Source organism: Papaver somniferum, unplaced genomic scaffold (assembly GCF_003573695.1).
Source record: "Papaver somniferum cultivar HN1 unplaced genomic scaffold, ASM357369v1 unplaced-scaffold_107, whole genome shotgun sequence".
Taxonomy (NCBI): domain Eukaryota; kingdom Viridiplantae; phylum Streptophyta; class Magnoliopsida; order Ranunculales; family Papaveraceae; genus Papaver; species Papaver somniferum.
Genome location: NW_020619603.1, coordinates 13,291,527 through 13,312,644, shown reverse-complemented (window position 1 = coordinate 13,312,644; position 21,118 = coordinate 13,291,527). Strand labels below are relative to the sequence as shown.

At 36.6% G+C, this 21,118-nt stretch overlaps 4 protein-coding genes and 1 non-coding gene across 8 annotated transcripts; 2 read left to right on the top strand and 3 right to left on the bottom strand.

The window, feature by feature from the left end:
- Positions 1-1,157: 1,157 nt before the first annotated feature.
- On the top strand, positions 1,158-4,220 carry LOC113328107 (receptor-like protein EIX2). Its single transcript, XM_026575199.1, has one exon. The coding sequence runs from the start codon at positions 1,158-1,160 to the stop codon at positions 4,218-4,220; it is 3,063 nt and encodes a 1,020-aa protein (XP_026430984.1).
- A 330-nt stretch (positions 4,221-4,550) lies between these two features.
- On the bottom strand, positions 4,551-4,949 carry LOC113328106 (17.5 kDa class II heat shock protein-like). The gene has a single exon (XM_026575197.1). The coding sequence runs from the start codon at positions 4,947-4,949 to the stop codon at positions 4,551-4,553; it is 399 nt and encodes a 132-aa protein (XP_026430982.1).
- Positions 4,950-8,168: 3,219 nt separating this feature from the next.
- On the bottom strand, positions 8,169-12,058 carry LOC113328322 (F-box protein CPR1-like). 3 transcript variants are annotated; one of them, XR_003349354.1, is made up of 5 exons: positions 11,951-12,058; positions 11,720-11,840; positions 10,112-10,375; positions 8,910-9,078; positions 8,169-8,797 (listed from the first exon to the last, which is right to left on the bottom strand). XR_003349354.1 is itself a non-coding variant. In XM_026575437.1 (4 exons), the coding sequence occupies exons 2-4, from the start codon at positions 11,809-11,811 to the stop codon at positions 8,786-8,788; spliced, it is 273 nt and encodes a 90-aa protein (XP_026431222.1). In that variant the 5' UTR covers positions 11,812-11,840; positions 11,951-12,058; the 3' UTR covers positions 8,169-8,785. The 3 variants fall into 3 exon arrangements, 2 of the variants coding, with proteins under 2 accessions (XP_026431222.1, XP_026431221.1); XM_026575437.1 differs by lacking the exon at positions 10,112-10,375; XM_026575436.1 differs by lacking the exons at positions 8,169-8,797; positions 8,910-9,078; positions 10,112-10,375 and having other exon boundaries at positions 10,403-11,840.
- Positions 12,059-12,124: 66 nt separating this feature from the next.
- On the top strand, positions 12,125-12,198 carry TRNAI-AAU. Its single transcript has one exon. It is a non-coding gene; the product is annotated as a tRNA-Ile (tRNA).
- A 280-nt stretch (positions 12,199-12,478) lies between these two features.
- Positions 12,479-18,677, bottom strand: LOC113327695 (early endosome antigen 1-like). 2 transcript variants are annotated; one of them, XM_026574839.1, is made up of 9 exons: positions 18,521-18,677; positions 18,328-18,415; positions 18,158-18,176; positions 17,725-17,789; positions 16,831-16,915; positions 15,585-15,928; positions 13,359-15,318; positions 13,031-13,237; positions 12,479-12,937 (listed from the first exon to the last, which is right to left on the bottom strand). In XM_026574839.1, exons 6-9 carry the CDS (start codon positions 15,866-15,868, stop codon positions 12,617-12,619), a joined length of 2,772 nt encoding a protein of 923 aa, XP_026430624.1. In that variant the 5' UTR covers positions 15,869-15,928; positions 16,831-16,915; positions 17,725-17,789; positions 18,158-18,176; positions 18,328-18,415; positions 18,521-18,677; the 3' UTR covers positions 12,479-12,616. The 2 variants fall into 2 exon arrangements, with proteins under 2 accessions (XP_026430624.1, XP_026430625.1); XM_026574840.1 differs by lacking the exon at positions 18,158-18,176.
- Between the last annotated feature and the right edge of the window lie 2,441 nt (positions 18,678-21,118).

Here is a 21,118-nt window from a genome sequence, read left to right as displayed (position 1 = left end):
AGGTAACAAAAGCATGTATAGTATCTGTAATTTCTTTATGTTAGTGTTACAGTAGCCTAAAAAGAGATTGAGTTGACCGACCAGAGTACACACACAATAGGTAGACTCCCTGACCAGAATCCAATATGCCGTTGATGGGCTTTTGAAGCAATTTACAGTTGCACAAGCACAACTCATGTATCCTTCCCGTCCGGAAGAAGTGAGTAACGTACTAACGTGCCGTCATATCTTACTTGACTTTACACCTCGTTTGGTTCGAAGAATTGGATATATTCATAGGAATTTAATTATGGGGTAATCTAATTCAAGGAATTGAATTCTAAACCAAAAAATTAACGTTTGGTTGAGGTAATCCAATTATTATTGTTTTTACTCTGGAATCCAATTCCATTGCATTACTAGACCAATACAATGGAAATCTATTATTTTAGAGGGAATTGGATTCTTAAGAATCAAAATCATCAATTACATGGAGCTGATTTCGGCTGTTTGGTTCAAGGAATTGGTCGGATTCCCCCGGAATTGGATTACCAGGAATTCAATTCCTTGAACCAAACATGCTCTTAAGGTTGCTAAAGAGTGTAGCAGAGGGTCAACCAAGGGAACGAGGGATGGTTGGTCTTGGGCTTTTACCAAGTCTATAAATGATCTTGCATGAGTTTGGGGTCCTGATGGTTTATCTTACTCCGGTAGTTTGATCTGGTTGTAACAGTATCTTGGGGTAGTTTGGAGAATGACTATGCTTCTAGAACTGACGGAGACTTGAGTTTTGAAGCGTGATTTTTGCTACTGTCTTGGACGAATTTTACTTCGTTTTTTTTTCATATTTTCTCTGCCAAAAGGTCTTTAATTTATGGTTGATATGATACATGGAAAATCAAACAAATAATTGTGTGGTGGGGGTGGGGGGGCGGCTATGTGTGTTGGAGTTTCTTCCAGCCCATGGTTTTCTTAATCAGACACTATAATTGGGTTTGCGCACGCTAATTAAACTTTTGACTTAATAATTACCTTAATTACATTTACCAATATTTCCCATCCAAAACGTGATGTTTACGCGCTGCTGTAACAACATAGATAGTATGTGGTATAAAATCCTTTCTATATAGACTGCATATTCACTCATGAAACAAATTCCATTTCGTTTTTAGTTAGCCATGGTTTCATTCAATGAAGTACAATCATTTAATGTCCTTCTTGTTCATCTTTATTTCTTGGTGTTTCTATTTATGGGCATTACTCAAGTCCGAGTAACCGCTCATGGGTGCCATGTAGAGGAAAGAAGGGCTCTCCTTAATATCAAGTGCTCCTTGTATGACCCTTCGAATCGCTTGATATCTTGGGGAGAAGGCAGACAAAATGAAAACTGTTGTAATTGGCATGGAATCAGATGTTCCAATGACACTTTTCATGTAATCTCTATGGACCTTCGAAACAGGGAACTTGAAAGTTACCAAATTGAAAAGGAAGAAACGTTCAAAATTGAACGGGAATTGTCCTTTACACTCAGGCCACCAAATACTATGCTGCAAGGTAAAATCTCTCCTTCCCTTTTCAACATTACACATCTTGAGTATCTTGATCTTGCGTACAATGATTTTCAGGAATCTGTTATCCCGCTTCCATTTTCCATTCTACCAAAACTCGTTCACCTTGATCTCTCTTTCTCCAACTTTTCAGCATCATCTCCGGCAAAATTCGCCAACCTTTCATCTTTACAGTACCTCGATTTGTCTTGCCAAGGATACTTGTATTATAGGACCTCCTGTTTACAAACATCATCTACAAAATGGGTGAGAGGGTTACTGAATCTCCAAGTACTAAGGCTGAGTGGTATTTCTCTAAATGAGGCCACATCCGGACTAGAAAATGTTGGTGCACATATATTGTATCTTTCTAATCTTCGAGATCTTGATCTCTCATATTGCGATATTTATAGCCCAATTGTCCTCCTAAATCAGTTTCACAACCTTTCCCGTCTATCCTCCCTCAAAATGAATCACAACTATATGGTGAATAGCACCCTTTTTAATACAGGTGTGATTTCTCCATTCCCGGCACAACTCTCTAATTTAACTTCACTCTCTATTCTTGAGTTAGTTAATGGTCAACTAGGTGGTTCACTTCCTTATCTTCCTCAACTCATTGAGCTTGATGTTAGTCGAAACTTTGATCTCCATCTTGATCTGACTAAGATGTTTAAACATCGATGGCCTAAACTAAAAAAACTTTGGATAGAGAACACTAAAGTTACCGGGTCAATTGAGCACTTAGTTTCAAACGCGCCAGTATTGGTTAGTTTTGATGCCTCGCACTGTTCAATTCAAGGAGCTCTACCTTCTTCATTATCCAATCTTTCTCAACTGAAGTATCTTGATCTCGGCCACAATTCCATAGCAGATTATATTCCTTCTTCGATCTCCAATCTAAAACACCTCTACCATCTTAATTTGGATAATAATAATATCCAAGGTCCAATACCAAATTCAATGTGCGAGATGACTGCCCTTCGAGTCCTTCATTTAGGTTATAATAATCTAACAGGAAACATACCTAGTTGCTTAAAAAATCTCCATAACCTTAGTAAATTTAGGATTATAAACAGCTCCATTGAAGGCAGCGTTTCTTTTATATCTTTAGTTAACGAATTAAACTTAGCTGCCTTAGATCTGAGTTCAAACATGAAGCTAACTGTAGTTACAGATGAGCACTTAAATGTGTATCCTAATCATAAACTAAAGATGTTAAGGATGACCTCAACCAATCTCAAAGGATCTCTTAATTTCATTTGTAACTTGACGGGTATTGTAGAATTGGAATTGTCTCGTGCCAATCTAACAGGCACGATCCCTTCTTGTCTCTTCAAACTCAAATATCTCAATGAGTTACATTTGGCAAACAACATGCTTTCTGGTTTTCTACCTCTTCCACCTCGGAATCTTTCAACTTTTGATATATCAAATAACAAATTAAGCGGTGAAATCTCAATAGAAACCGGAAAAAGACTATCAAATGCCAAAATCATCCTTCTATATGGCAATGAACTTTCAGGATCGATCCCATTTTCTATATATCCTACACAATCTGATGGTGGCATTCTTGATCTGTCTGACAACAAGCTAACCGGGAGTATACGCACTAATATAGGGCGTGGGAGTACTCTTGCTTCTCTAAACCTTGGCAACAACAATCTCACTGGAATAATTCCGAAAGAGCTGGAATTTGCAAAACACCTGCAGATTCTCTTACTGAATGACAACCATCTGGAGGGTACTATCAACTTCATCAGCGGGCTTCGCAGATTAGAATATCTCAACTTAGCTAATAACAAATTTGAAGGTAGGATACCAGCTACTTTGGGTTCACTCCAAGACCTTAATATCCTTTCTTTAAGGGCAAACAAGCTATATGGGCCAATCCCTGAGGAGATTCTTCATTTGCAGGAACTTTGTGTATTAGATTTATCCTTGAACAATCTCTCAGGTCATATCCCTACAAAGTTAGGTAACTGGAGTGGATTAACAATAAGCAATTCTTGTTTTTCGTTCTTCGATGTCGGAAATAATCAATTGTCATTGCTTGTCAAAGGGAACTTGGTACAGCTTAAGAGGTTCTACGACTATAGCTCTGTGGTCGATCTATCATGCAACGCTCTTGATGGAAACATTCCAAATGAGATTGTTTTGATAAAAGCATTGTCTTCACTTAACTTGTCCCATAATCATTTTTCAGATGATATCCCAGAAAACATTGGAGACTTGTCTGCTCTAGAGTCTTTGGATTTAAGTTCTAATAGATTGTCCGGAAATATTCCACAATCTCTGACAACAATTGATTCTCTTGGAGTTTTGAACTTTTCTTATAATAATTTGAGTGGGAGGATTCCAAGAGGAACTCATTTTGATACACTGGGTTTGGATGGTTGGGCTTTCATAGGGAACGACTTATTGTGTGGTTTTCCTACGGAAAAAATTTGTAAGGGTGATCATCATAATATGGATACAACTACTGCTAACCCTTCAAAAAATGTTGATGAAGATGATCAAGGTGAGTTTGAAGATAAATTGTTGTTGTATGCTATTATTGCAGTGGGATTTGTTGTTGGATTTTGGGGTCTGTTTCTTGTTTTACTCCTGAAGAAAGACAATTGGTGGTTTCCGTATTGGAGGATTGTTAATCATACTGCTGTTACGATAACAAATTATATTCAAAATCACTGACTGTAAACTAACTGTTGTAATTTATTTATACTTATGATTCGTGCTAGTTAAAATAATTTATTTGGTGATATCGTCTTCAATTTCTTAAAATTTTGTTAATATGGTAGCTAGTTTTCAGAGCATTATTCTTTCTCAAAAGTGCATATCTAAATTTGTGAGCATATCAAAACAACAAAAAATCAACTACCCGTGCATAGCAATAAAATGGATAACAAGAATGACCAAACAAGTAATATTCATTCCTATAAACAATAACCTAACAATTAATTTCAATTTCCTATAAGATCAAAAGAACAATAATAAAAAAGAAAACAAATCCGATTTAGTGAATTAAACCTTTGCAATGACCTTTGGTTTTTCAGGATTCGCATCAATATACTTTTCTATAGTAACAGTAAGCATGCCGTGCTTCTTTTCAGCTTTAACCTTCCTAGGATTTGCATTATTCGACAAACGAAATGTCCGACTAAATTCTCTGTTCTTCCTCTCATCCTTCTTCAAATACTGCGGATTAGTCAACCATAAATTCTCCCATAAACGTTCGAATCTTCTTTTTCCTTCGATTACAAGCTCATTGTTGTTTTCAACTCTAGCATTAAGTTTGTCCAAGAATCCATTCTCGGGTACATTCAATATGTACTCGTATTTATCATCCGATATTTTATTATCAGTTAGCGGATGTGGTCTTTTCGGTGCAAGAAGATCTGTGTACTGTTTGCAGTGCTTCATATATTCTGACAGATCTCTAAGGCATGCCTTTGTTGATTCAGAATGCTGAATGGAAAGGTGATCCGGGAACAAATAAGTTTGCCAAAGTTGAATACTACAGTAGAAAAAGTTTGAGAAGTTGTTATACTAATGGAAGAAATTCCTGAACCACACAATGAAGGAGATGAACCACCACCTGGCAGAAGGAGCAAAAAGTTCTGTGTATATTATCCCTTTCATGGTCATACAACAAGTAATTGCAGAAATGTGAGGAAAATCATACTAAGAATGATTGATCAAGAAAAATTGAACCACTTCTTAGCACAACAGCCACAAAATCTACCACCACCACCACCAGGGAAATACATATGGTGAGGAAAAAGGAAAGAATACATTTGTAATTGAAGTAGGTGCGAAGGCAAAGAACCTATATTGCAATTCGATTATACACTCTTTCAAAAATATATAAGATTTTCATGACAACATCTTAAGTCGTGTGTGAGTGAGAGATAACGATGGAAGAGAAATCCTCAACCTCGCGAAGATATCACCATTAAAGAATTGGCAAAAATAGTCAATTTCTTTCAGTGCGGAAGAAACACCAGGAGGGGGGAGAATTACATGAATGTCCATTAGTGGTAAAATTGGGAATTAATCCGAAAGCAAAAATAGATGATGATGAAGAAGAAGATGAAGCAAATACTTGGGCTATAAATAGAATACTTGTAGATCTTGGAAGTTCTGTTGATATTCTCTTTTATCATACGTACAAGACTATGGGAGGAAGGGACGATGAGTTAATTCCTTCAACTTACAAAATTTATGGATTCAATGGCACTGCGAACAAGCCAAAAGGAGAAGGCAAAATGAGAATTCCACTGCGAAGTTTGCCAACAGAAATCGTATTTTGTGTTGTTGATATTGAGTCACCATATAATGCTCTGATTGGAAGAACATGGTTACATAGTAACTTGGTCCTTTCCTTTATGTTTCTCTTTTACAAGTTTTGCTGAAATGGGATCAGTGTGCATACTTTGCAAGACATCACATGCTACTTCTTTTCCCGAACATTTTTTTTATCGATGTTAGAATCCCAATCCCCTAGGGACTCGAATCATTGCAAATAACCTGATGACAGGATGACATGAATGGGTGAAGATGCTTCTTTTAGTGGACACTAATGTTTTTCTACAAAACCAAACTGTTGCATATATGCAGCTTCAGAGAAATTCTACATGCCTCTGCAGACGCTGATTTCTCTTGAACCAATGTTAACGGGTATATTCAAATCAAGCACTGAGCTGTTTGGAAGTTGAAACTCCATAAGAGAGATTTACATTTACGAAGACATAGAAGATCCAGAGAATAAGGCGAGATAAAAAATTTGGTAAGAATATTTTCGCTAATAATTATAGTACGGAAAACTAACCATTACATAAAGAAACATTTTACTATGTCACAGAAACAATCATTTATTTGCTACTGGAAGATGGTTGCAGAAATAATTCATGGCCACCGATAGCAACCGTAAGAAAGAGTTTTCTTTGGGCAGTAATAAGGTAAATTGTTTGAGATTTAGACCCTCTCAATTGATTAGAATGAAACATATGCTAAACCTAATCATGATTCAACTATAGGTACAAAATAAGCATATAGACAATACGGGCTTCATTAGAATTATTGTTTTGCCCACTTGACGTCCGTTTGTTTCATGGAGTTGAGATAAAATACTTCAATGAGTTGTTTTGTTGATAAGAATCAAGATCAAGTGATGGAAGTTTAAGAATGATGATAACTCAAATCGTTTATACATTTGCCAATCTAACGAAATACAACATGTTTGTATGTTGCCAGTAACCAGATAATTTATGTTTTCCACTCTTATTTTTGTGTTGTGGATGTGCAGAAATATAATATTCCTTATCCGTAAACGACTAGAAACTAAGGTTGTACTATATAATGAACCCAACTACGGTCGAACCAAATGGCACCTCCTAAGAGATTGCAGGTTGTTGTCGAGGAAATGAATACTCTTTGTGTTGTTAAGTACCGCAAAGGACAAAAGGAAACAATCATGTTGTGATCGAGGAGGTGAAATTTCCTAAAGAGAAAAATAAAAAGAAGGGTATTCACAAGAAACTGATTCCGTGCTTCGAACTAATAGTGGCAAGGGTTCCAGCACAAGATAAGTATGGGAAATTACAGCATGGTTTGAAGGTTGGGACCGGAAAGATACATACGTTGCTCTAGCAGTTGTCAGGCCTTTTCTTTGGCATTTAGTTTTTATCTCCACTTCAAATTTAGTCCATCTTTTCAGTTGGAGAATCATCAATTGCAAATGAGGATAAGAAAAATCAAAAGTTAATAAATGCACCGAAGGAAGTAGAAGTAGTATGCAATTTATTGTAGATATTCTTACTTTGGAACACCTCTCATGAAACATAATCATTAGCTTATGGGTTTAACTGTTTAAGTCATTGAATCTGCCTTTTTCGTTTGAATTGATGGTTGGATTTCATTAATATTTAATTTCTTTACTGGAGACTTACAATAGGATGAAGGTTAGGAAAGTAAGGGACAGAATAAGAATCATTTGAATGGACAGAATAAGAATCATCTGAATTCCTTAAAAGTTTGGAGCCACTTATCGATTATCTATTAACTGCACTTTTTTGGATGACTTTTGATACATTTACTTCATTCGTTTGATTCATTAATTTAATTAACCATCAGACAATAGACAATGATCAATTCTGTCTTGCATGCAAATTGTTTGGATGCTGTAAATTCCTCAAAGGCAAATCGATGAACTAGCCCGTGCATTTTGCACGGGCATAAAAAAAACCTTGTTTATACATGAATTGCTTTGAAATCTAAGGCACCGTGTTTCCTAAACAAGTCTAGTTTTCTAATATACAAAAGACTAGAACTTACTTGATTAACAGGGTAACGTGTGTTATGTTACACACGTACCTTTTGTTGTGTTAACAAAGAATTTATTGAGCTTTACAATTGTGATCCATTCAATAATAAATCTCTTACTACTGATATGCTAGTCCCAAATGTTGAGCTGAAAACCGAAATCCAAAGTTTTGTCGAATCAAAGAAGAAAAATTCACAAGAGCAAAGTGTAGTTGTAGGAAATCCTACAACACACCCCATTTACTAAATTCTAGATCTAAACCTATTTCACAATTAAAATAAAGATTAAAGTGCTAAAATTGTAAAGAGAGTCACAAGGATTTTTACTTGGTTCGATCATTGTGATCTACATCCATGATTCTTCACTAGTGATTATTGGAATTACATAAATATTACATTGAGACTCCATTAATGGATACTTGGAGCTCTAGATTGATGAAAGAAGAAGATAATACAAATTTTGTTTCCTCTCCCTACAAATGTGTCCTCCCTAAAGTGTCTATCTTCCTCTTTCTCTTTCCTGCCTTTCTCTTTATATAGGTATTTATATAGTGGATGACAGCTCACATGTAGTGGAGTACAGTTATGTTCCCCTATTTTCGGATCCCATGCTACGTTCTCGCATACTCATAATGGTTCCTCTCGCTCACTAAGAAAATGTAAATATTGCACCCTCTTGATGTTGATGTGCTCTTTTATTGGTTGTGCGATATTTCGCCCATACACAAAGCATGCAGAGTGCCACGAAGGGAACAACGGAAACTAAGAACGGTAGTGATCCAATAAAAAAGAAGGGGTATATTTTTTATCCACACGCAGCAAAGTTTGATCCAGATCATCTGAAACTCCACTGAGAACCCATTATCCAAAGTCACATTTCCGAGTTCCATATTTATCCGTTTACCGGAAGGTATCTTACTGAAGATATGCTCGTCTCAGATGATAACCTGAAAGCAAGGATTGAAGAGTTCATTAGTTCTTCAAGAGCACGAAGAGCTCGAAGCAACGCCATGGAGGCACACAATGGAGCTATAAATTGTTTGGATATAAACGATATACCTTGGAGTTCCGGGATGCACTTGAATCTACACTGATGAGAGATCCAGTTGTTCTTCCTTCAGGTCGTAGAGTGGATCGTGCTGTTATCTTAAATCGTATTTCCAAGTTCCCTGTTGATCCATTCAGCGGAAGGCATCTTACTGAAGATATGCTTGTTTCAGATGATAACCTGCAAGCAAGGATTCATGAGTTCGTTAGTTCTTTACCAAGGCGAATTAGCATGCAAAAAACCAACACGGAAACAATGCAAACTGGAACAAAAACTTGCGGGAGTAGTTCCGGAACTCAAAGCGAGAATGAACAAAATGATACAACTAACGCAATGGAAGGCATGAGTCTGGAAGAAAAAGGTCCCGCGGCAAGTAGATTCGGCGATTCCAGAGACAATTAACAAAACCTACCAACACAAGCTCAGGATATTCGAAGCCAGAGGAAATTGAATAAAAGAAGTAATGAAATACTGAAGTGTTTGAGATTTTGGGTCAGGATCCCATACAGGTTTCCATTTGTTGCTGATTGATGTGGAGCAGCCTTTTACTTGTTTTACTGCTTGGTGTTTTAGGTATCAGTTGTTTGATCTTCCCATGTTTTTCTCTTGGTTTACAGTTGGTTATTACATGTTTCTGAAAATGAACTATTAGTCGTAATACTATGGAACAAGCAGCAATATTGACACCATTTGTCATGGTATTATGGAACCAGCACTTAACGAATACAACACACAAACGAATTAACCAGGTTTTTTGTTGGTGGATATCATTATTACGTGCAAGTAGTTTACTCAAAACAGCGCAATATCAAAGAATATAATCAGAGAAAACCATGATTTTACGTAATCTGCAATTCTTTGAGTGCTTGCAAAACAGCCATTCAACAGACAAATATCATCTGGCGGAATCAAAACCACCATTTGAAATCTCAATGTTTAAATGAAGATTTTGCAAAATTTAGGATAATGATAAAGCAAATTAATATTACTTGAGTTCTTTCAATGAGACGTAATATATGTTCTTCAAAAGGTAGAGACTTGAAAGCACTCTGGAAGAGCCTCAAGTGAAGGTAACATGTTCCCATAGAGATATCTTGTAATGGAGTGAGGTATTAAAATTGTTACGGAGGATTAGACTGAAGTATTTTTTGTAAGTGACTTCCATCTGTTTTCATGGGTGGGAACGGAGAAGATTCCAAATTGTCAGATATACCTGTACTTTTCGCTCATCAAATGCTGATAGGCACTGTATACAACCTGGTAATGACTTTACTCTTTAGGCTTTTACGTGCAGCGATAATTATAGATGTGAGGGAATCAATCTCTGCGGGAATCGATCTCTGCAAATCTGACATTAAAGTAGGATACAGACATACAGTACTTCAAATTTCACAAAAAGAGTTCTTAGAAAGATCATGATGAAGCTGCAAATTTTTCTTCTCCTGGCATGGCCATCATCTGAACGAAAGCCTTCAAACTGTAGACAACAAAAAACTGAAACTGAAGATGGTTTGTAAACTAAAACTGCACCTGAAATTACTTATGAGGGGAATACTGGGAATTAAGATATCCAATGTGTGATGCATAGGAGAGTCAAGTCAATTCCTACTGCCGCCATACTCTCTTGCTCAACCATTTCAAGCAAAAGGATAAAGACACTTTTGAGGTCCCAATCTACCCAATGCCAGATAGCTGCCAAGAAGTACAAGCCAGAAAACAAAATATGTGCGCCAGCCACACCTGCCTAATCCGAATTTCACTCGCTCAACTGTCAGGGAAAAGTACTTACAAGCGTACCTCCTGACATCCTTATATTTTCTTGAACTCTTTCCTGATTCACCTGAACTGAGTGAAAATAGACTTCCAGCAACAGTAGTTGCATAAAAATGTTTTGGCATGCAGGGAATATCAAGAGTCGTGAGTCTTCCGCTTTTTAAGTCATATGAGATTAAAAAATCCTCTTTGCTTTCTAAAGGAGAACCCTGTAATAGAATCTTGCGTTTCTCACAGAGATAATGCAAGGGCGATAATTTATCAAAATTTCCAGTCCTTTGGGAAAGGCTGAAAATTGTGGTCCAAGAATCTACAACTCCATAATCCTTCATCACCCATAGATCAATGTTCTTCCCTACAGCATAAACTAATAGGTAAAGTTCCTCTCCGAAGACACCCACTTCCATAAAACCAGACGGGTAACCTAAATAGCAACTGGGTATTTGGATCTCTTTCGTTCGCTCGTCAACTATATCGAACGAAACTATAACTTTCGTTTCTCCTATCCAATGAATAATTCCATTTAAAGTCTTGGTAGAAATCTTAGTCCTGTAACATGTATTGTAAGGTATGTTTCCAATACTATTCCATGAATTCGAACCTAATCTACAAAAAACTTCAGAAGTACTACTATATCGTGTATTCGCCCCTATTCTAAACAACTTGTAATCATCAATTTTCGAATCATAACAAACCCCATATCTCCAAAATAAGTCTCTATTATAGGCTTCCATGCGATTTAACGTTGGTATGTACAAGTTGTTGGTATGTACAAGTTAACGGGTTCCACAAGCAGATATTATTCCCATAAACATGCCTTACACCGATTAGACAATCACATGAAGCAATATTGCCAAAGTCAAATGTATCAGGTGGGAGTTCAGCTTTAATAGGCATATGATAAGATGAGGATGCTACATCAAAATCTATGGTATAAGAAAAGAGCTGTGACTCATGATATACTCTAAGTAGGACAATGAATTTGTTGTTTTGAATAGCATGTTGATGGTGCATCTTAATAAACTTAGGGTTATTAAGTAATTCATACCAGTGTTTGCCCACACACTTGAAACGAGAGATTGATTTTACTGATGACTTCAAAAGTACATCCATGATAATATCTTCAGGAAGGCTTGCCATTAATTGGAAGAGGAAATGAACTATAACAACTGAAGAAAAAACAGAAAATTGACATTCAAAAATCAATCAGAACACGAAAAGAAAAGCAACCCACGAAATATTTGGACTTGAATTGAAGGAATTTATGGAGAAATTTTACCTTGAGGAATTTAGGAGATTCTGTTACCATCAATTGTTTGCTGAGAGTTTTAGGTTTTACAGAGGAGGAGAAAATAACTTCGTCAGGGGAGTGACAGTGCTGCTTATAAAAGCCGAGCCCCTTAATTAAACAATAGTTCAAGTGTATCTATTTGTGATGCTCATAAGCAATAATGGCCCATTAGCTCAGTTGGTTAGAGCGTCGTGCTAATAACGCGAAGGTCGCAGGTTCGAGACCTGCATGGGCCATTTCCTGTTTTTTTGCACTTTTTTCTAAAACAACAACCACAACTTCAAATTTTGATAACGCTTTCGAGTCTGAGCCTGCATTCACAAAAGTACTGCACCATCATTCTTCAGCTTAAAAATGCAATTTTTATGTTTTGGAAGAATAGCTTCCTCCACGATGAACGAGTAAGAATCAGTCATTTCTACTGTAGGATCCTCTGCCACGGTGAAGCAGTCCTGCTATTACTGAAAGAAAGAAGCTCCTGCTGAGCACATAAACGAAAACGAAAAAGAAGTCGACTCTTATTAAGCTGTAAAATATGAAGAGAAACTATACAACAAGCAATGGTTGGATGTAATTCACAATTGACAAGTTTCTGTAACAAAAACGTAAACCTACTTAAGGTACAGAAGAGGAAAAATGGGATAGAGATAATCCTCAAAAATGCTCCATCTCTTGCATGGAATTAGGACTATAGAGAATGTCAAAGGGCTTTCTATTTCCAAGACTGTCTCTTAGAATTGTGATCTGGCCCTCTTTAATATGCACATCTTCGTCCAGGCTTTCAACTTTCTTCCTTAACATGTTCACTTCACTGTTCAGCAACATGTTCTTCTCACTGTAATTCTTCACTTCATCCCAACACAAATCTCTCTCTTCTGTCATCTTCGAGAGCACTCCCTTTACCGATGCCAGCTCTTTTTCACATTGTTGGAGTTCACTTGTGAGTTGATGAATAGTATCCTCTTTCTTCATCAACTGTAATTAGTAAACAATATATAATTTACGAAGACTATATAGGTGTCTTTAAAACAGATATGTTACAGGTATGGTTTAAAATTGTACACTTACCTTAAGTTCTAGATCCTTCATCTTGTGAGATGCTCTAGAGAGGGAATCTAGTGCACCCTGGACCTCAGATCTAAGAATATCATGACCTCTTGCCGCTGTTGCCACCTCAGCTTGCAATTGCTCCACTTCCTGTTGTTTAGACAACAACTTTTCTCGCAATAGGGTTGTCAAGAGAGTTTCTGCCTTGAGTTTGAATGCAATATCATCCTACATAAGCAAAGTAATACGTAAAATGAAGTAGTCTATATGAGAATCCAAAATTAAACAGCTCATTTATATTGACACGAGTACTTAAAGAGTAGGTGAGTGAATCAGAAACCCAATTTACCTCTGAAGCCTTATCCTTCAGTTTCCCAGAGCTGTCATTCTCAGTATTCGACTTTTCTTCCAACACCAGTGATATTGACTGTAAACTTCGTGTCAGGCTCTCAATTCCTCTTTTCATATTTTGAACTTTCATATTGGCTTCAACTATAAAGTACCCATCCTTTCCAACTTCTTGAATTTTCCCAGCACTCTTATCTGTTTTACCGTTAAAGAATCCTAGCAACTTTTCACACAACAGACAACTTTCATCAAACAATGATAATCCTTGTTTCTGTAAGCAAAAGATTCTATCTTTCAGCTCCTGCTCAAGCCTGAAGCCTGCTGATCCACCCTCAATACCACTGTTGTTTAGGCGATCCAACAGATTCATGTTCTCCCGCCGTATAGATTCAACTTCAAGTCTATATGACTCAACCTCCCTTCTTAAAACTTGTTCAACACCCGTCAGTCTAACCTGCTCCATTTTCCATCTATTAGCATCGTAATCAAAGGGTTCCTTCCTTTCAGCATCCTCAGCAAGCCCTTGCCGCAGACCCTTAATCATCCTTTCTTGCTCACTGCAGGTCCTCTGCAGCCTTGCTACAGTTTTCTGTAACTCTTTGATTTCCTTCTCTGTGGCTTTGTAGCTCTGTCTGATACAATCTCTATCATTTTCAGCCCCTTTACACTGGTCATGCAGTTTTGACAGGTTTTGCCGAAGAGCACAATTCTCCTTCGTTGTTTCTTCCAATTTTGCAGTTAAATCCTTCAGCTGTACCTCCGCATTAGCCATTTGGTTTCTATTTTCCGCCTCCTTGACATTAGAAGAAGAGACTTCTCTCTGGAGCGAAACATTTTGCTCTGCCAACTCCCTTACCCTCTCCCGTAACCTTTGCTCTTCTAACTGGTACTTCTCAAGCTTAAATGACCAGTCGCTGGACCTTCTATCCAACTCCTGTTCCAATGTTGTCTGCAGCTCATTTTTTTCTCGCTCCAATCTTCTTGTCCGTGAATCAATTTCCACCATTGCCCCTCTGTGAGCTTCTCTAGCAGATTCTCTCTCCGAAATTCGGCACTGTATCTGGGTCAAAACTTCCTCTGCCAAGCTTCTCTTCTCCTCACTGAGACTTCTAATTGTCTGAAATAATTCTGACACACTGAAATCTCGACTCCTAAGTAGAGTATCCTGCTCAATTTCTTCAGATATACACATGACCCTCTCCTGGGCTTCATCTGCGTACTTGTGCAACTCCACGTCCTCCTTGTCTAGGTACATGGAAACTGAAGCATCTGCCGTAGAAAATCTTTCATCTGAGAAGTCCTTGCCCACGTCACCAACATAACCAGTCATGGTATCATAAGGTGTATCAGACACACAATTTTTTTGGGTAATAACATCAGAATATGAACTGGGATTTGGGTCCACGAAGCTCTCAAAGATATCTTCAACCGTGGTTGGAGTGTCAGGATTTAAATCGCGGGATCTGGTTTTTGGCTTATGAGGAAACACCTGAGATAGTCTCTCAACAACATTTCTTGCAAGTTTTTGTGGCGACTCAGACCCAAACTCTGTTCTTTTCCACTCTCTAGTTGAAAGCCTAAGATGATTATCTCTGAAGGAAGGAGACCTCCCTTTGTCTTTTCTCATATCCGTAGGGGAAACTGGTGCAGTAGTTTGAATTCGCGGAGGCCGTCTACCACCAACTGCGATATTAGATTGGCATCTAAAAGAACTGCTTCTTTTTCTCAAATTCATATCTTGATTCTGTTCCCCGTCTATGTAAAGGTCCAAAACATTATTTGAGACATGAACCAAACGCGCAGAATTGGGTTGAGGAGATCCGTGAGCAGAGTCACGTTTCGAGTCAATGGAATTTGATGAACAGGGAGATTCAACCTTCTCCAGACCATATTTGTTCCTAGCAGCAAGACCTTCACTTCTTTTTGCTTTGGAGTGCCTATCCGGGGTACGGGAACGACAACTGATACAAATACAACCATAGAGACATAAGCACTTCTAAGGGGTAGAAAATTCTTCAACTGTGTGATTTAAGAAAGAAAATCCTGCAGTAAAGTTCAGATCATTTAAAGGAAAACATCCCCGAGCAAAGAAATAGTTTTAACAACCAGCTTTTAGTGGAATTCGAAGTGTTAGAATGGAGCGACTTATTCAAAATTGCATCATGCTATCATTAGAAACAACCAAATAAAAAGAAAAATATTTTTGGTTAAGTTAGGAGATAATTACCCAACTAAAATATCATCAGATTGAGCATGCATATTCCCGTTATTCATAGGAGATCCAATATATGATGCAGATGAAAATGAGAGGCTCCTTCTAAGGCCTGTACATGGAGCCAAATTTTGTCTTTCTGGGATTTGTTTTAGAGTTTTGTTCAGTTGAGTGTTGTCTCCAAATTTAAAAGGCGCTTCCCAATAGACCTCCTCATTATCAGGTGGTGCAGGGGGAGGAGCACGGTCGTTGATTACGTTGCTAGAAGATGAAGAACGAAAGGAGAATAACTTCCTCATAAGTAATAAATCATGCAAATGAACTGATCCACGTTACCACTGTGTTTAGTTCTGATTTCCCTGCACGAAAGAAAATACATCCATTAACCTATATACTTTGCAAGAAAGAATAACATTATCCGTTCTTCCTTAACCAAAGACAAAGGGACCATGGTGAGGTTGTGCATCCAGTAGATAATAGAACTGCTGAGCCATTGCAGTAAGATAACTTCCAACTCTTAAAAGAAGAGAAGCTCGTGTAAGTAAATATCAAAATCGAAACATATATAAGCGTCAAAAAGAAGAAGACTATAGATGACATATCCCTGATAAAAACAACATGCTATTGCTAATGATATGAAATTTCCCACAGGAACGGAAGCTATAGTAACCGGATGTATGCCATATTCCCAAAACCTAGTTACCATAAACAGGTAACAAGGAAGACCCTAACTCTAAAAGAACTTAACTTAGGAACCTGAATGATGAAAACAAGAAAAAAGACAGCCTTTTGATACAGAACAACTACATTTTTTAAATAAATCTACACCTTAACAAAAGAGGGATTCTGCTGTGCACATAACAATTAGATCAACTAATTGTACTTGTATATTCCTAACTTCTAGTCTTCTAGATATAACTTCTGCTCAATTCTATTAAGAAACTGCACATATAATAAAGACGCCTAGCAGAACACACATTTGAAGTAGCAAATTTCTCATGTTACTTTGGAAACCAAGGTGAAAATTCTTAAAATTCCCAACTTAGTTTCACAAAGTCTGATAATCTTATACAAAAGAGTTGCATATCATTTTAGGGTTTTCAGTTTTTTCTAAGTAGAATTTAAGTAGATTGATTTACAGCATCTTCTGACATTCTCACCGGACTGTACACATCAACAGGTTTCATATAGGAATATAACTAACAAGCTCGTTTCATAAAGGATTAGCTTTTTGATATGTAACAAAACTTGCAGACGGTACCTGAAATGTGCACGCAAAAGTTCAGTTATTACGGCTGAATTTGCTATGATGAAAATAATAGTAACAACGAAACAGGCCAATGCACCTGTAAAATAAAGAAGGAATTATCAAAATTAGACAATGATAGTAAATGCTCACCGACTTTATCCTCCTCACTAATAGAAAATATTTTTTAAAAGATATAACAATGGCTGTTTCAAAAGTAATGACTGATGAAATAGAAAATGTTTAATAGAGATATTATGTCCATCATTCATTTTTATGCAAGTCCTTGCATTACATGCTAACAGTCTAAAGATATGAATCTGCAATTACTTTATTTGTTATAGCCTACTCTTAATATTCAATTCAGTTATTTGCTTTGAAATTTACTAATCACAGCAATAGATAAAACACTCAAGTTGATAACTCTTCTCCACTTACCTTTAGATAATTTGCTATAACATACTATGCGCGAGGGCCATTATACAACTTAACATGAATAAAAACAAACAAAAGATAGCGGGGACCACCAAATAATTGAATTGTCGTAAAATGTAAGACTTTGCACTTAGTACTTCCTTGTTACCACTTTCCTTCGTGGCTTGGGATTATACTTATAAACATCAGGTCTACAATACAATTGTTTCATCCTATAGAAAGCCACCAACGCCTCATTAACCAACCCTTGCTCTCCTAGACTTTTTATCAACCATGTTACATTCTTAGTAGTCACCAGCAACCCCATTACTTTTCCTTTTCATTTCTTTAACCAATTCAGTACCCATTTCTCTAAAAGTAATCTCACTATGAATAAACCCAAATTCACTACGTTATCGATTTCAACCAATAATAAAACTCTAATCCTTTACCTAAACTCACACAAGTTATACTCACTCACACAGACACACTGACCTTGGTATTTCCAAACTCCGTGTTTGCAGATCCTGCTGCAGAGTTACAAGCACCAGTCTTCAGCCCTGCAAGCAAGTGAAACATCAGTTTACCTATATATCTCCAAGAAATCCGGAAAATACAACAAATAAAACGTTGAAGACAAATTCTATCACAACATAAGATGTTTTAACTTCCCAAAATCTCAAATCGAACTAGAGGTTAAATGAAGTTTTAACCCAAAATTAGTTCCACATTACTGAAATTCTAAACAAGATTCAACCCCACATTCCACAAAATACACCCAACATTTAACTGAAGAATCAATAATTGGAACTTAGCATATCATTTCACACGCACAAAATGAACTAAACCGGTAACCCCTAAATCGAAGTTGAAGCTGCTTCATACAAGAATGAAAACATCAAAACAATTGAAAGAAAGCCTAGCTTACCTTGAGGATTTTCGCACAGCTGATTCAAACAACACAAAAACAAAAAAAAAACTAAATCAGTAATCCCTAATCGAACTATTCAAAATCCAACTATTCAATCTCACTTTCAATTACCTAAATCAACAGAGAAACAAAGAAAATAAACAAAAAACTTACAAAATCATACTCACCAAGATCCACACCGACCTCTGTTCAACTTCTTCAAATCTCCTTATCCCTCCTCGTTTTCTCCTCCAAAAAATTCCCACTGCCAAAATACTGATAAAACCCATACACATTCTGAGAAAAACCCTAGAAACCAAATTGGCTTAAAATAAACAAAATCGAACAAAAAACAGCTTAAAATGAAACAAAAAAACTCACAATTGAGAGCCGATTCAGTTACTGCTCAAGCTGAATAATGGAGATGATTTTGAAATTCAAAAAAATCTCTCCAATTAAAAAACCCTAGTAATTAAGATTTCTTCTGAAAATCTGTATAAACTTGGAAACTTCTTGTAGTTTCTATTTGGGGACAAGATTTCTGAAATGCCAGTAAAATACCACAAGAGGAGGAGCGTTACAGAATAATTAAAAAATGAAAAGGGCGGAAGGGCTGAAGCTGTGTAAAATTACATCATTTACCCATCCTTTTTGATGTAATTACACGAAAATGCCACGATCTTTTTGGTTTGGGACCCACAAGGATGACTAGTACTAATAGGCTCATGATTCAGTGTAGCATCATGATAAATTTCAAAGGAATTAAAGTTTGTGTGGGTGTTTTCGTCAAATGATGATATTCTTTGGTTGACTTTACTTTTTATCATTTCTTTTCTTCTTTTTCTTTATGAAGGAAGACACTATCCGTTGTTGTCTAGCAGTTGTGGTGTACAAGAGGAAACTTAATTTAGGTATTTGTTTTAAGAGAAATCCCATAAAACATAACCTCGGAGGCCATTAAAAGGGTAAACAACACTCCAAGTAATTTTTAATATTTGGGCCGTTTTGGTTATGTATTTGTTAAGGGATTTTTAAAAATGTTGATTGGCTTTGGGTTCAGGGGAGGAGTCTGGATTTTAAGAGAGGGGTGCAAAAAAAATAAAAACAAAAAAAATACACAACAAAAAAAAAGGCTATAGAAGAAAAAGATTGTACACCAAAGATTGAGAGGAGAAGGTACCTGGTAATGGTGGTGTGATTTAAAACAATCTAATGATCAGCAAAACATCAAAAATATAACCCAAGCTCTTAGCCTCTAGTGGTGATGTAATTGAGAAAAGAAATTTTCTCTTAAGAGAAATGTATGAGACTGTGAGTTACGATCCTAATGCAAGTCTTTCCCTACTTTGACCGATTATTGGAGAAACTAAGTCAATTGGACTTTTATTTTTGGCTTAGGGGTACAAATATGAGATTTTAGGGGTGCAAACTTCTTCTTTTTTTTTCCCGGGCTTGAAAATACTAGGGTTTCTATTGATTTTGAAATTTTGAGGGGTGCAACTGCACAAGGTTGCAACATGTTGCCTCCGCCCCTGTTTGGGTCTATGAGAATATTGAATCAGAGAGTAGTAAATTGTCCGACTAACACCTTGATATTATTATCTTCAAAATAGTTTTTCATCTCCCAATATGGGTCATAGAAGCATTGGTATAATTTCTAAATGGTCTGAAGTGTTGTTCAATGGAGATGAGAATTGATAGATTGAATCAACGATGTGAATCGAGCCACATATTGGAATATAAATTTGGGGAATGGGTAGCGTTTTCACATTATCTCAGGATTTCAAAGTATTTTTTTCGGATTTTTTTTTCATATTTGAAAACAAATTTCTGACCGGTGATTGACTCAGTCGAAGTAAGGTGTCAGATCGTCTTTTTTTTTCGTATTTCTGACTGGAACTTGGCCCATACAACTAAATAGAAATTGTTTAAATTAAATATTATTTTTCCCCTATCATGTAACATCTGGTTGAACTTAAAAATCATTTTTATTTTTAAGAATTTACTACAATTAAATAATTTTCTAGTAGGATACAATGAGTCAAAATCAAGTCCAGATGACTTGGTTAAGTCAGGAAAAAAGAAACAATATACTCTAAGATGTTCCTTCGTTTATTCAAAAAAACAAACAAACAATATACTCTAAGATGCTCGTGAAACTCGCCGGATTGAGGTATACCCTGATTAATTGGCGTATAACAAATCATAAATGGACTCAGATGAAGGGCCAAGGGGTGCCAAAACTGGTGAAGTTATAAAATTATCCATACTCATTATAATAAAAACCTTACCTAATTCATCATATCATATTATTTTCATTTCATCTTCTATTCTACCATACATACCAATTAGTCCCCCACCTTCAATGGAAATCTTTGAAAACTTGTCGATCCGTATTTTTATTGTCTATTAATCTTCAAACATGAAACTGTGTGAGAAACAAACTTATAGAAGACCTAGTAGTGATGACCCTGGAATTGGAAAATCTACTCAATACAAACGAAAGAAAAAAAAACAGTTGATAAAGAAGAGATCTCTGAAACTGCTAAAACCGGAGAAATGACGAGATTGAGAAACTAAGTGAATACATAAACTCATACCAGTACTTCAATTTGTTATTTGCATGTTAAATTATGCCAGAAAATTCCAAACTCTGAAATTGCAGTTATGTAGTCGTCGGGGTTTCTGTTACACGACCATGTAGACTTTTCGTGTTTAGGAATAGTCGATGTCTTCCTAGATTGAAGATATTTACAAGGTCGTCGCAATATTCAACCTAACACCTTGACGACTAGTCATATTGTATTATCAGTCGTCAGTGTGTGAAATTCCTAACCTGCCGACTAATGCCGTGAAAATCTTGTTTTTCTTGTGTTCCATTTTGTTATTAGTCGGCATGTTATTTGAATAGTAATTTGACGACTAATACTTAATCACTATGGGGAATTATAAACCATGTCGACTAATAGCTCCCCAAAC